Here is a 15465-nt window from a genome sequence, read left to right as displayed (position 1 = left end):
GGCTAAATCGTAAGAAGTCTGGTAATCCAGGGAGGAAGAAAAGCTTCATGGAACAGCAGAAGTTAGAAAAGGTCCTTTTCTTTGGGCCTTATTTTTTGGGGTACTTGTTCTTTAAAAAAAAAAAATGAAGGGGAAGTCAACAGGATAGAATAGTGCTCACAAATATCTTGAGTTTTTCAGTAAAGCTTCAGTGCAGATAACCAGTTTAGCATTCATATATTGGGGAAAAGACTAGAAGAGGCACCCCAGATGCTAGTGTACGACAACAATTAGATTTTTTTTAATTCGACAAGGTTCATAGAATAGAGGGGTACTTCCCTGGTGATCCACTGGCTAAGCCTCCGTGCTCTTAATACAGGGGCCTGAATTAGATCCCTGGTCAGGGAACCAGATCCCACACGCCACAACTAAAAGATCCTGTATGCTGCAACTATTTGACTGAGGGCAGTCAAATAAATAAATATTTATTTAAAAAAAAAAGAATACAGGAAGGCAAACCTTAACCACAAACATCCTACTGGCATGAAATACAAAAAAACAAATGTTAAGAGAAGGAGCTCAATTAAGGAAATACTGATGTTAAAATTTTTAGGAAATATGGACTTTCCTCTTGGTCCAGCAGTTAAGAATCCACCCGCCAATAGAGGGAACGTGGGTTTGATCCCTGGTCTGGAAAGATTTCATATGCCGTGGATCAGCTAAGCCCATGCGCCACAGCTACTGAATCCACACTCTAGAGCCTGTGATCCACAACAAGAGAAGCTACGGCAACGAGAGGCCCTGGCACGGCACAGCCCAACAGAGAACAGTCCCGCCTGCCGCAGGTAGAGAACGCCCACACAGCAATGAAGACCCAGTGCAGTCAAAAACAAATAAATGAATAAAATTTTTAAAACATTTCAGGAAACACAAATTAAATACGCAAACTGAAGGCATTCAGTCAAATGCCTCAGACATACTATTTTATGATAAGCAGAAAATTGCTTATTAAAAATATAGGACACTTTTAATTGTAAAAAGTCTCAGTTTTTAAAACACTCTTTAAGCTCCAGGTTCCACAGGAGCAGAGACTCTACCTAGTTTTATTCACCAGTGCAGGGCCTGGCTTAAAGTAGCTTCTCCACAAATATTTGCTGGATGTTGGTTGACGTATTTTGTGGTTTCTACAGAAGCTACATGAACCGAAAGCCAGAGCACAGAAGAAGCATGCAAGGTGACAGAAGTCTACAGTGGGTTGAATGTCCACACTCGAATCTCTGGAACCTGTGAATGTGATCTTACTGGGGGGTGAAAGGGGGGGTAGGCTGGGGGGGTGGGGGAGGTCTTTGCAGATGTAATTAAGTTAAGGATCTTGAGATAAGATCATTCTGGATTACCCAGGGGTAATCCAGTGACAAGAGCCCTTATAAGGAGGAGATGGGACACAGAAGAGGAGGCCATGTGAAGACTGAGACAGAAACCGGAGTCATGCGGCCACACGCCGAGGGAACGCCTGGAGCCATCGGAAACCCAAGGAGATGAACAGAGTCTTTCTTACAGCCTTGTGAAGCACCGTGGCCCTGGCGCTACCTTGATTTCAGACATCTAGCCTCCAGAAATTTCTCCTAAAAGACAAAAGATCACAATAAGAATTTCTTACCAGATAATGGATGAAAGGGCTGACTGTGCAAAAGTAAACAAAGTTGAAGTTTCTGTTTAGATAAACAAGGCACAGAGATAGGCAAGGTCGTCATATAACAGTAATCTGCTAAGTCACTTAGCCGTGTCTGACTCTTTGCGACCCCATGGAATCTAGCCCAGCAGGCTCCTCTGTCCATGAAGTTTTCCAAGCAAGAATACTAGAGTGGATTGCGATTTCCTTCTCCAGGGGATCTTTCTGGCCCCAGGGATGGAACTTGCATCTCTTAGGTCTCCTGCATTGGCAGGAGAGTTCTTTACCACCAGCGTCACATAACAGTAACAATAGAATATAGAATAAAAATAACAATACATTGTATTGGTAGAATATAAAGAAGAGATACAATAATTGCAGGTGATGACTAATTAGAGTATTAATAAAAATACTAAAAACTTAAGAAATTCAATAACAACAACAAAAAACCCAAAGGAATGGCAGCAGTATTATTAAATATTTTAAACATACAAAAAGATTAGAATAAAATAAATATTCTTTACCTAATACCCAGTCTCAATAAATCTTGACATTTGGCTAACTTTACTTCTGAATTTTTTTAAAAGAATAAAATATTTCAGATACAGTTGAAGGCTCTACAGACCTCCTACTGGCCTTTTTCTCCTCCCTCCCACCTCAAAAGAAACCACTGTTCTAAAGTTGAGTGTATCTTTCCCATGTACCTGTTTAGACACAAATAATAGGTTATTTGATATATTTAACATTTGCATACAGAGCAACTGGTTATATATTTACTTTTTTTTAACCCAATATATTCTTTGCGACTTATTTCTGTTGATGCATACAATTCTAGTTTGTTCATTTTTTTTTTTAATTTATTTTTAGTTGGAGGATACTTGCTTTACAATATTGTGATGGTTTCTGCAATACATCAACATGAATCAGGCATAGGTATACATATGTTCTCTCCTTTTTGAACCTCCCTCCTACCTCCCACCCCATCCCACCCCCTAGGTTGTCACAGAGCTCTGTATTTGAGCTCCTGCATGATACAACAAATTTTCAGTGGCTATCTGATTGTACCCATGGTAACGTATATGTTTCAGTGCTACTCTCTCAATCTGTCCCACCCTCTCCTTTCCCCACTGTGTCCACAAGTCTGTTCTCTATGTCTGCATCTCCATCACCGTCTTGCTGATAGGGTCACCAGTACCACCCTTCTAGACTCTGTATCTATATGTTAATATACGATACTTGTCTTTCTCTTTCTGACTTACCTCACTCTGTGTAATAGGCTCTAGGTTCAGCCACCTCATTAAAACTGACTCAAATGCATTCCTTTTTATGGCAGAGTAATACTTCACTATATATATGCACCACAACTTCTTTATCTATTCATCTGTCGATGAACTTCTAGGTTGCTTCCATTTTCTAGCTATTGTAAATAGTACTGCAATGAACATTGGAGTATGTGTGTCTTTTTCAATTATGGTTTTCTCAGGGTATATATGCCCAGTAGTGGCATTGCTGGTAGTTTGACTCCTGGTTTTTTTAAGAAATTTCCATACTGTTTACCATAGCAGCTATATTAATTTGCATTCCCATCAACAGTGCAAGAGGGTTCCCTTTTCTCCACATCTTTTCCAGCATTTATTGTTGTAGATTTTTTGATGATGGCCATTCTAAGTGGTGTGAGGTGATATCTTATTGTAGTTTTGATTTGCATTTCTTTAATAATGAGTGATATTGAGTATCTCTTCATGTGTTTATTAGCCACCTGTATGTCTTCTTTGGAGAAATATCTGTTTAGGTCCTCTGTCCACTTTTTGATTGGGTTGTTTGTTTTTCTGGTATTGAGTTGAATGAGCTGCTCATATATTTTAGAAATTAATCCTTTGTCAGTTGTTTCATTTGCTATTATTTTCTCCTATTGAGGGTTATATTTTTACTTTGTTTATAGTCTCCTTCACTGTGCAAAAGCTTTTAAGTTTAATTAGTTCCCACTTGTTTATTTTTGTTTTTATTTCCATTACTTTAGGAGGTGGGTCATAGAGGGTCTTGATGTGATTTATGTCAAAGAGTGTTCTGCCTATGCTTTCCTCTAAGAGTTTTATAGTTTCTGGTCTTACATTTAATCCATAGTTCATTCATTTTAACAGGTGAAGGTTGTAACTATCCCATGAAAGGTCATTTACTGCGTTCTTTAACCTTTGTTACAAAAAATAGTGCTACAAGTAACATTCTTATGGATGTCTCCTCATACATATACTAGAATTGCTCCAGAGTATCATCCTAAAATAGCAATTACTCAGTGTCCTTTCCTTTTTAAAAACTCGTTTCCTTTGGAACTAACCTTTTTTTTTTTTTTTTTTCACTACAGCATAACAATATTCCCATATATAGTAGATTAATCTGACTAGGCTTTCTGTGGAAAAAGACTAAATTGTGTATTGATTATCCTTTGTCTCTTTATCCAGTTCTGTTTTTCTTTATAAAACTTATCACAGTTTGAAATTATCATGTACTTGAGATCAGTTCAAGATGGCAGAGTATAAGGACTGTGCTCATCTTCTGCCAGAGCAGCAAAATCATAACTGGCTGTTGAATAACCATCAACAGGAAAACATCAGAACCCACCAAAAAAAGATACCCCACATCCAAGGACAAAGGAGAAGCTGCAATGAAATGGTAGGAAGGGCACAATCACCATAAAATCAAATGCTAATCTTGCTGGGTGGGTGAACCACAAACTGGAGAACAATAATACCAAAGAAGTTCTTGCACAGTTGTGAAGGTTCTAGACCCCACATCAGGCTCTCCAGCCTGGGGATCTTGCCAAGGGATTGGGAATCACCAGGGAATCTGACTTTGAAGGCCAGCGGGACTGGATTACAGGACCTCCACAGGACTGGGGGAAACAGAAACAAAGCAATGTGTGCCCAGGTCCCAGGGGAAAGGAGCACTGACCCTACAGGAGACGGAGTCAGACCTCCCCTGAGTGTGTGAGGGTCTCCTGCAGAGGCGTGGGTGGGCAGTGGCCTGCCACAGGGAGAAGGGCACTGGTAGCAGCAGCCCTGGGTGATGGGTCTCAGCATAAGTTCTCTTGGAGGATGTCAATAGCCCTATCACAGAGCCTTAAGGGGCTTCCCAGGTGGTGCTAGTGGTAAAAGCCCATCTGTCTGTGCAGGAGATATAAGGGACACCGGTTCGATCTCTGGGTGGAATATCTCCTGGAGGAGGAAATGGCAACCCACTCTGGTACTCTTGCCTGGAGAATCCCACGGACAGAGGAGCCTGGTGGACTACAGTCCATAGGCTCGCTAAGAGTCGGATATGACTAAAGTGACTTAGCACACACAGCACAGAGTCTCTAGACTCAAGGACTTGGTCAGTTCCAAGCCAAACAACTAACAGGGAGGGAGCACAGCCCCACCCATCAGCAGGTAACTGTATTAAAGTTTTACTGAGCATGGCCCTGCCCACCAGGGAAAACTAAGAGACAGTTTTGCCCACAGCCAGTCCCTCCCATCAGGAAGCTTGTATAAGCCTCTTATCCTCATCCACCAGAGGGCAGACAGAAGAAATAAGAACTACAATCCTAGCAGCCTCAGAACTAATACCACAATCACAGAAGGCTAACTAAAATGAAAAGAAATAGAATTATGTCCCAGATGAAGGAACAAGATAAATCCCCAGAAAAACAACTAAACAAAGTAGAAATAGGCAACCTCCCAGAAAAAGAATTTAGAATAATGATAGTGAAGATGATACAGGATCTTGTAACAAGAATGGAGAAGATGCAAGAAATGTTTCCAAAGACCTAGAAGAACTAAAGAACAGAGATGAACGATATACTAGAAGGAATCAATAGCAGAATAACTGACTCAGAAGAATGGATAAGTGACCTGAAGATAGAATGGTAGAAATCAATGCTGCAAAACAGAACATAGAAAAAAGAATGTAAAGAAATAAAGACAACCTAAGAGACCTCTGGGACAACATTAAATGCACCAACATTCATATTATATGGGTCCCAGAAGAGAAAGAGAAAGGACCTGAGAAAATATTTGAAGAGATAATACCTGAAAACTTCCCCAACATGGAAAAGGAAATAGTCAACCACGTCCAAGAAGCACAGAGAGTCCCAAGCAAGATAAACCAAAGGAGAAACACACCAAGACACATAGTAATCAAATGGACAAAAACTAAAGACAAAGATAAAATATTAAAAGCAACAAGAGAAAAAAGACAGACAACATACAAGGGAAATCTCATAAGGTTATCAGATGATTTCTTGAAGACTAAATTGTATATTAAATTCTCTTTTGGAACTTCCCTGGCATTCCAGTGGTTTGGATTCCATGCTATCAATGCCAAGGGCCTGGGTTCAATCCCCAGTCAGGGAACTAAGACCCCATAAACTGCATGGCATAGCCAAAAAAAAGTAAAATTCTCTTTTAAGTCATCTCAGAATACCTGGTTAGCAAAGACATTTGATGCAAAAAGCAACATATCTCATTAATAAGAAATTACCTGTGTAATGCTTTTAGAAGACATAACTGCCTGATTGTAGAATATGCGGCCAAAGTGATCTCGATCTGGAAATACCTCTGCTTGTCGAGGTAAGTTTGCCCCTCCTGAGTCAACTGAAGACAGGGGAAATAACAGATATAAGTACATCTCAATGAACAAAACATCCTATACACAGGAAGACTTGTCTCAATGATAACAGCACCAGTTCTTAATTACATTCACAGAAAAAAATTTGCTCTGTCTTTCTAAACTCTTCTGCAGCCTCTTTCTCCAATCTTCCCACACAGCCCCCTAAATTCTATTGCTTTCTTCAAACATATTAGGCTCTCCTACCCCTATACAAAATTCCACTTGAAATTATTTAGGACATTCTCTGCTTTGAGGATTAGCCCCAGAAATCGCAAAAAATCCTTAACCAGTTCAGCTGAAAATGGATCTCTCTCTCTTTAAAAACAATCCAAAAATCATCTACCAAATTCATGGGATAATTTTATCACACATCGCCTTCTGTTTCTCTTTTTACTGTGATAACAGTGGTGGATAAGAATGTCAGCTGAATTCAAAACAGAATTTCATTACTTCACAGCTGTGTGACCACAGAAGCATTTCTGAGCCATTCTATGCCTCAGTTTCCCCACCTGTGAAATGAAGGTAACAGCAGTGTACCACAGGGTCGTTACCAGGATGACATGAAATAGTGTATGCAAAGCACTTAGTTCAGCACATACTGTGAGCGTACAGAGCCAAAGTTACAGAAAGCTAGCTAGTCTTATATCTATCAGTATGAGTCTTCTATTGACGTTTAATACATTATATCCTGTCTCCAATTCACTATGAGGAAGACAGACAACACGACGCCCTTAACTGCTTTCCCTACAGCGTTGGGCACAGCAGTTGCAGGCTGTAGGGTCCCATTTGTTGTTTTCTATATGTGCAAAGCAGTTCACACTCTAAATCAATCAGGTAAATTCACTTTCATAGGAAAAAGAAATCTCATGTGTACCTGTTCAAATATTCACAGAAATGAACAACAGATACTGGTGTTTTTACAAACTAAGCTAATATCCAGGAAGTGCCAATTTTAAACTGCTTTGCTTTTATGTTCTTTAAAAAATATCCTTAGATTTTATGATTAATGTATTTTAATTCCAAATATAAATTTACTTTCACTGAAAATCAAATTTCTTTAAATTATGTTTGCCCAAATTATGTACATACTCAAGCATTTAACCTAGTATCTGACACTCAAGAGACTCATAAATATTAACTATTATTTTTTCATAGTTTGAATCCATTATGATGAATAGAAAAACAAAAATATATAGAAGGAAAAAAACACCACTCATGTAGAGGAAAAAACAGCACACCCCAAAATAGTGTCAGGGATTCCTCCTCAGTGATGTTATAATGGGTAGTTCTTATTTACCTTTCCTCCCAAGGGTTTTAACAAAGAATAAGTATTTCTTTTGAAATTATGAGAGAAACCAATAGCTCTTCTTGAAGTGCCCATTGATAATGTCATATATCCTTCTAAACAATCTTTTACTTCTCTAGCTGAATAACAGTTTATTTTACAGTTCTTATAACTTACCCAAGTAAATGCAGGGGAGCCTGTTTTGCATTGCAATTTCTTGTGCTCTTAAGTGTTTCTTCACAGTTACTGGATAGTAGCTGCCTCCTTTGACTGTGGCATCATTGGCAACAATCATGCATTCTACTCTGAAAGGCAGAAATTTCATTGGAGAGAGTATGAGAGATTTTTTAAAAGTAAAGACCAACTGCATCTCATTATAAGACATTCCCAATACAATCTGGCAATTTCCAGTATTAACACATATCACTAATGATAGCCATTAGGCAATCGTATGGTATAGGAGCTTTAATCACTGTTCATATATTCATTTATATAAAATGAATCACTTTTAATAAGTTTACAAACTCATATCTTATTTTTTTAAAGAATCATCACCCCACGTTAGCAGAGAAAAACTGACAACCTAAGCCACATTTTGCAATGTTCTTTGAATGAAACAGTCCTAACATGATAAGACGACAACAACAACAAATCCAAGTCTCGAGATGAGAAAATCCCTCGTGATAAACTTCAGCATTTCCTTTTAGGAAGGTAATTTTCAAAAAGGAAAGTTGAGCCATCGAAAGTATTTATGTTTCATATTTTCAAAAGTTCTTCGTGTTACTGCCATATGCTTTTCTATAAAACTAAAAGAAGTTAAAAATACAACATTTATCCTGCTTAAAGTAACAACAGGTGCAAATTTTAAAATAGTATTTTTGAAAGCATATACTATAATGAGTCATTAGTGGGACCCTTTCTCACCAAAAACCTGTTTGTCAGGTACCACGGCCCCCAGGCAACTAGTAAGAAGTGGGAAAGTGAATGAAGAGGGCCAGCAGAGAGCCTGCTGAGTGCTGCCAGGAAAACCGAGGGCTGGAGGCTCACTCGAAACTTGAGAGAAGTGTGGTCTTCACAAAATTTAATCTTCTTTATATTTATGATGTTTTCGTTACCTCACTTTATATTCTCTAGAATTCTAAAAAATAACTTATTGAGTTCTTGTTGAACATGAACTAGAGAACAGCAACTGAGCCCATGACCTTAGGTAATGTTAAATTTCTTTTATTAGGGTAAGTGGTTCCTCTCCTCTGAGTATCAATTTTATTCACTAGGTTACAGCAAGCATTTTCCCACATTATAACTAACATTTTACAGAGTGGGAAGTACATTTTTAATGACTTTAATACTAAATAAATCACTTCAAAAGGAACTGAGGCTCTTGGCAGGCTGCTGGGCCATAACCCCACACCTCCAGAGTATGGTTACTCTTCCCTTTCCTGGGGGTGCTGCATTAGAAAAGCTAAGAAGTTCTGGTGCAGGAAAGAGCCCAGGCTATGAAGTTAGGCAAAGGGAGGCTGAACTTCTGACTCTGTCACTTGCCTCTATCAACCTTGCACAAGAGACATTACTAGTAACTTTTACTTGTTTTATGGAAACATCACAGGATTTCCCTTGCGGTCCAGTGGTTTAAAAACCATCTTCCAACGCAGGGGACATTGGTTCGATCCTGGTCCGGGAGGATTCCACGTGCCCCAGGATAACTAAATTCGTGTGCCACAACTACTAACCCCGTGCTCTAGGGCATGCGAACCACAACTGTTGAGCCCCAGTGCCGCAACTACTGAAGCCTGCACATCCTAGAGACTGTGCTCTGCAACAGAGAACCCATCGCAATAAGAAACCTGTGCATCACAACTGGAGAAAATAACCCCGCTCACCGCAACTAGAGAAAGAGCACGTGCAGCAATGAAGACCTAGTGCAGCTCCCCCGCCAAAAAAAACCAGAACAAAAGCACAGACATAGTACAGAATGAGAAGAAAAATAAGGCCACAAAATATTATATTAGAGACTCCTCTGGTGGTCCAGTGGTTAAGAAGCCATGCCTCCACTGCATGGGGCATGGATTTGATCCCTGCTTGGGGAAGTAAGATCTCGCATGCCACAAGGCATGGCTAAAACGAAAATACATACACTGTATTAGACACCTATTGATTTTGCCTATCCACCATCTATTATATTGGCAACAAAACTAAACTTTCTTTCAGAAACTATTTCTTCTCTATTTTTAATCCATGTGGTTCTAGCAGGACTGACCCCAAAGTCCATCCATCTTCAGAGGTGAGCACAAGGACCAGGCCTTTCTACTCAGTGTCCATGTGGTGGGTTCAGCGATGGGCCCTGGCCCTGGGTCTGTGCCCTCAGGAACTCTCCTCTTACTGCAGCTGCTAAGCTCATAGAGCAGAAGCTGGGGAAGCCTACGGCCAGCTCTGCCTCAAGACTTGAACAGACTGCCTAGGAACAAAACCAAAAACCAGCCTGGTGGCCTGGTGATGCTGTTTGAACTCCTAGATCTGGCTTGGCCCAAAATCAGTTAAGAGTCAACAGATCTTTTTTTATTTAAACTAGTTTAAACATCTATCATCTGCTAGAGAAAGGGTGCTAACCATATTCAACCATATGATTATGTAAGAAAGGTCACTTTAATTATAGCAAAGTACTACTTTAGATGTTTTGAATAAGTGAATTCTTTTCCAGTCATACTATCCAACACCAGAGCAGCTTCAGGGAAAAGACAAAATCTGTCTGGTCTTGGCCCCTGCCTCCATGGAATCTTGTGAGCTAAAGTGCATACACTCAATATTGAGCCCTGGCTACTGATGTTCATAGAGCACCTCAGAGAATGGGTGTCTGAGAAGAGCACTGATACAAAGTTTAAAATCTTCAGTGGAATGAAGCAAGGCTGTGTTCTGGTCCCTACCCCTCTGTCTCTCTGATTTATCACTGGGGCGTAAGGCTTAGGAGTTAAAGAAGGAAGCGAGAAAGAAGCAACAACGGTGAACGACTATAGTCACACCTCCCGTGAAGGCACAAACCACGGGGTGAAGGTGGAGGGACACACACGTAAATCAGAGTCCGAGTCAAATGCAACTGGATCAGGCTGCCTGATCTCAAAGTCAAGTTTTACCAGTGGCTTGATCTTTGGCAAGTTATTTTAACACTCCAAGGCAGTTTCCTTACCCGTAGAATGGTGATGATTATAGCACCCTTCTCACAGGATTGTGGTGGAGATTAAGACAACTAGGCAGTGGGGAGTGTTTATTGCAGTACGAGGAACGGTGACTGCATGGTCAGTGTGAGAGCATACAGAATACACACAAACAAATGTAATATCTAGCGATCAAGATGCCCTAAGTCTATGGCGGTTCTCAAAGGATAGCACTGGAGAATCCGGACAGCTTGTTTAAATGCTGATTTCGGGGCTCTACTCCCTGAATATGCCTTAGTACTTTTTGGGAAGACCTGACCATTGACGCTTCTAACAAGTTCTCACTTGAGGCTGATGTTCCCCAGGGACCACACTCCAAGAACTACTCCCCTAAGACAGCGGTTTTTTGCTCTAGATGTGTAAGAGATCACCTGAAGAGCCTTGGAAAACTACCCACGCCAAGTCCAAACCCTGGAGATTCTGATTAAGTATGAAGGTTTGTATTGGGTCCCCAGGATCACTGCTTGCAGTTTTTCCCTTCACTTTCTATCCTTGAAGCTCCACAGATGACTCTAACACATCTGGGTAGGAAACCTCAGATCCAAATAATATCACTAGCATGACACTCACACACTCACGTGCAAAGCGCTGAGTGGTGGATGCCCTGCCCTGTCGGCCTGCTTCCTGACTCACGGGGCTGAGCACGGTCAGAATACTCACCCTGACACTCTCCCAATGCCTGTAATAACGCCACCTGCGGGGACCTCCTCATCACCATACAACTGGTAACCCGCAAACTGTGATAATTCCAGGAATGGAGACCTGAATGGAAGAAAGAATGCTGCTTGAATTAATGTTTTCTTTTTTTTAAATCATATGTGAATAGTTACACATGGAAAAGGAAAAGAGTTTTTTTTCTTTAATGAGTCAACGTTTCAAATATGTGTGTTGGATATAAAGTTTACAAAAGGAAGAATGTCTAAAACAAAGTCTAGTGTGAACACTTTGGGGATTGACACAATATAGCCACACAAAGGAACACATTTATCTTTGAAGATATTGTACAGATGTACTTATTGATATAGAAAGAGAACAGCAGCTAACACTTACGTAGCACTTAACCATGTGCCAGCCTCTCCTAGGAGCTTCGGAAATGCTAACTCATTCAGTCCTCAGGACTACCTTCTGCTATAGATCCTACTAGGATCCCCGCTGACCAGTGAGGAAACTGAAACACAGCGATGAGGTCAGTTGTCTGCAGTCACATGACTACCAGTACGTGGCAGAGCTGCTTTGATAAGCTCTCTAATAGGGGACCAGGCTCTTAGCCACTGTTATTATTCTCTCACTTAAATGTTCAAGATACATTAAGGGCAGTGGGGGAGGGGGAGAAGGGGGTTATAAAACACAAGATTCCATTTTTCTAAAACAAACAAAAAAGTGTGTCTGATCTGCATTTGCATGAAAATAGTGTAGGTGTTAACGGTATATACACTAGTGTGTTAATGCACACCAGGTGTTAATGCTGTTTGTCTCCAGGCTGGGCACGTGTGTGCATGTCCGCAGAAACGATACTTCTGAATCTTCATTTCTCTAACTGGTCCTGGCCCTTCCACCCTCGAGCCCCACAGTCTACTCACACACGTGGCCAGAATACCTTTTCAAAACATAAGTCAGGTAAGTCCTACCAAGTCTCCCCATTTCTTTCAGAGTAAAAGTCCAAACTCTGACACTGACCCACAAACGCGTTATGAATTTGACCCCATCTTCCGCTACTCCCCACTTCACCAAACCTCTGCTCCCACGAGACGGCCTCCCGGGCCCTTCGGCATATTGGCATCTGTGACCCACTCCCAGCTCCCACCACAGAAACTTCGCACTGGCTGCTCCATCCACCTGTAATCCCCTCTCCCCAGATATATACAGCCCATCTCTCTCCACTCCTTCCAATCTTTGCTCAAATGTCACCACCTCAGCGAGGCCGATCCTAACCACCTCATTTGAAACTGCAACTTGATCTTCATCTTTCTCTCTTGTAACCCTGGCCGACCTTTTCTTTTTTTCCCATGAAATGTATCACCTTCTGACTTATTATATAATTTGTGACATTTATCAATTATTTCCTGTCTCCTCCTGCTCCCCTGTAAGCTCCAGCAGGGCAAGGAACTTGGTCTGCTTTGCCCACTGCTGCATCGCTAGCACCTAGAACAGCACCTGACATAAAGCAGCCTCACAACAAACACCTGTTGCTGAAGCTTAGGTAAGAACCAGAACGTAAAACCACTTATTTCACAAAACTTTCTAAGATGGGAATTTCCTGGCGGTCCGATGGTTAGGACCCTGCACCTCACTGCCACGGGCCTGGGTTCAATCCCTGGTTGGGGAACCAAGATCCCGAGAGCTGCACAGCACAGCCAAAAAAGAAAAAAAACAACCAAGAAAGTACCATGGAACAGAGGACACCCTGAGCCAACACCTGGGTTATGTACCAACCCTGGGTCTATGAGATTGTCAATTCTTTCTCTGGGTAACAGTTTTCCTCTTGATATGTGCCGTGCTCTGGCTTTCTCACCACCTCCTGTGATTAAAAAAAAAAAAAACATTATAGATGAGATGAATTCAATATAAGGTCTTCATTCAACTGAATACCAGAAAAACATATAACACTTAATGCAAACAAAAAAAATAACATATCCTATGAAAAACATAATTTTTCAGATCATTCAAACTGGAATTTTTTAAAAAATCAGTGTATTATAAGCCCACAGTATATTATACATTTTCTAAATTCAGCAGTAATTACTTAAGGAAATAATGTAATACGTTTCTCTGCATCTCACATACTGCAAATACTGCCTCATCTCCACCATACTTATTGCACCCATTATAAATATCTAGCACTGTACTATATGCTCTATAAAATTTGAAATGTTTCTAACATCATCTGTACCAGGTAAAAAGCATTTTCTGACTTCCATAATATACACAACAAATCTTGGCTAAAGGTGCCACTCTGTGCGTGCTAAGTCGCTTCAGTCGTGTCCGACTCTGCGACGCCACGGACGATAGGCTGCCAGGCTCCTAGTTCCATGGGATTCTCCAGGCAAGAGCACTGGAGTGGGTTGCCATTTCCTCCTCCAGGGGATCTTCCTGATCCAGGGATCGAAACTGAGTCTCTTACGTCTCCTGCATTGGTAGGTGGGTGCTTTACCTCTAGCGCCACCTGGGAAGCCAAGGTGCCACTAGCGACCCATCACTTTTAAGGCCCTCAAACAGGAGAGAGTTGAACACATTATATAATAACTAAAACAGCCCCTGTGGGGACTTCCCTGCAGTGCCGTGGTTCAGACTTTGTGCTTCCACTGCAGGGGGCATAGGTTGGATTCCTGGGCGGGGGAACTCAGACTGTGCACGCCACAGTCGTGGGGCCAAAAAGAAAAAAAAAAGTCCCCTCTTGTTACTATCCTGACTCAGAGATTGTCTTCAGTGTTTCCTGACTTTGCCCCAGACAGAAGGAAATCACAGTGACTGAAGAGTTCGCTGGGGTAACCGACCCATGAGGCTGTTTGAGGTGAGGGGTGCACGGAGCCTCACCCAGCCTGAGAGCTGCCAGGCTCAGTACCTGGGGAACAGCCACACCCTACCCTCAGCAAACCACAGTAACCGAGCAGAACAGACCATCATATCACACCTTAGTATCTTCACCTTCACTGCTGCCTAAGAATTTCATCTTAATAAACTCCTTGTCCACTGAAATGTTTAGCTATTTTTAAAAACGATTTGTTTTTTTAGGTGAGAAAATACATTCATACAGATTTCAAAGAAGCCTCCAGGTAGCACAACTTTATTTTCAAATCAAGACTTTCCTGTATCTAAGGGGATGTTTAATTTTTTTCTGAAGAGGTAGAGGGCTTATTTTTAAGACTAAGCCTGCCTTAAGGTAACCAAGAAGAACATATCATACATCTAATCTTTTAAAAAGAAAACAATTCTGGGAGGGAAAGACTTACAAGATAGTGTGAATTAAATCAAACGGCTTTCCTCCTTTCTCCCAGCCCCAGGGAATTCAGAGTTCCTAAGTGAGGTATGTGTGGGGGTAGGAGAGAGTGGGAACAGGAGGGTGACAGAGGGCAGAGCAAACTTCTGAGTGACATTTTCATCATCATCTTGATGGCAGGGACAGTTTCACGGGTATATACGTATGTCAAAACTCATCAAACCGTACACTTAAAATACTGCAGTTTATCACATGCCAATTATACCTTAATAAAGCTGTTTAAAAATAAATATTAAAGAAAAGTGAACCTAAGGCACTACAAAGAAGACGAGGCTTGGGTGAGGGTCTTTGGAGAGCCGAGGGACACAAGGCTCCACTCAGTGGCTACCAGGATAAGGACAGCAGGGGAGGGTGAGATGACAAAGAGGTAAGAAAACAGATCTGTGGCTTGTCTGGTTTTTTTTAAGTACTTAGACCAATATTATTCTTCTGCCTAAACCTTGACTTTGCTATTAAGAGCATCTAGTGAATTCAGATTTTATTAGGAAAAACCAGAAAGAGTGCTATCCTTGATATAAATTCTCAGGTCACAGAATTCATGCAGACCACAGAAAGACAGCATGTCACAGCACCTTAGTTTTCTAAACACTAACTCTTAAAGACTTTTGCATTAATTATCTCCACTCCCACAGACTCAGAGCTGGAAAAGCCATGTTTTCCTTCAATCTCATTTACCATA

The 15465-nt window shown here is 41.1% G+C and overlaps 1 protein-coding gene across 1 annotated transcript in view; it reads right to left on the bottom strand.

Annotated features, from left to right (window-relative positions):
* MCCC2 (methylcrotonyl-CoA carboxylase subunit 2) overlaps positions 1-15465 on the bottom strand; it is a 78444-nt gene that overhangs the window by 48126 nt on the left and 14853 nt on the right. Inside the window, exons 3-6 of the mRNA XM_005889342.3 lie at positions 13223-13307; positions 11450-11551; positions 7758-7885; positions 6167-6279 (exon numbers count right to left, since the gene is read on the bottom strand). Coding sequence (XP_005889404.2) covers positions 6167-6279; positions 7758-7885; positions 11450-11551; positions 13223-13307 — 428 coding nt within the window. The remainder of the gene's footprint in view (positions 1-6166; positions 6280-7757; positions 7886-11449; positions 11552-13222; positions 13308-15465) is intronic.

This window comes from Bos mutus, chromosome 20 (assembly GCF_027580195.1).
Source record: "Bos mutus isolate GX-2022 chromosome 20, NWIPB_WYAK_1.1, whole genome shotgun sequence".
NCBI lineage: Eukaryota > Metazoa > Chordata > Mammalia > Artiodactyla > Bovidae > Bos > Bos mutus.
Note: the sequence above shows the minus strand (reverse complement) of the source record. Positions and strands in the feature narration are given on the sequence as shown.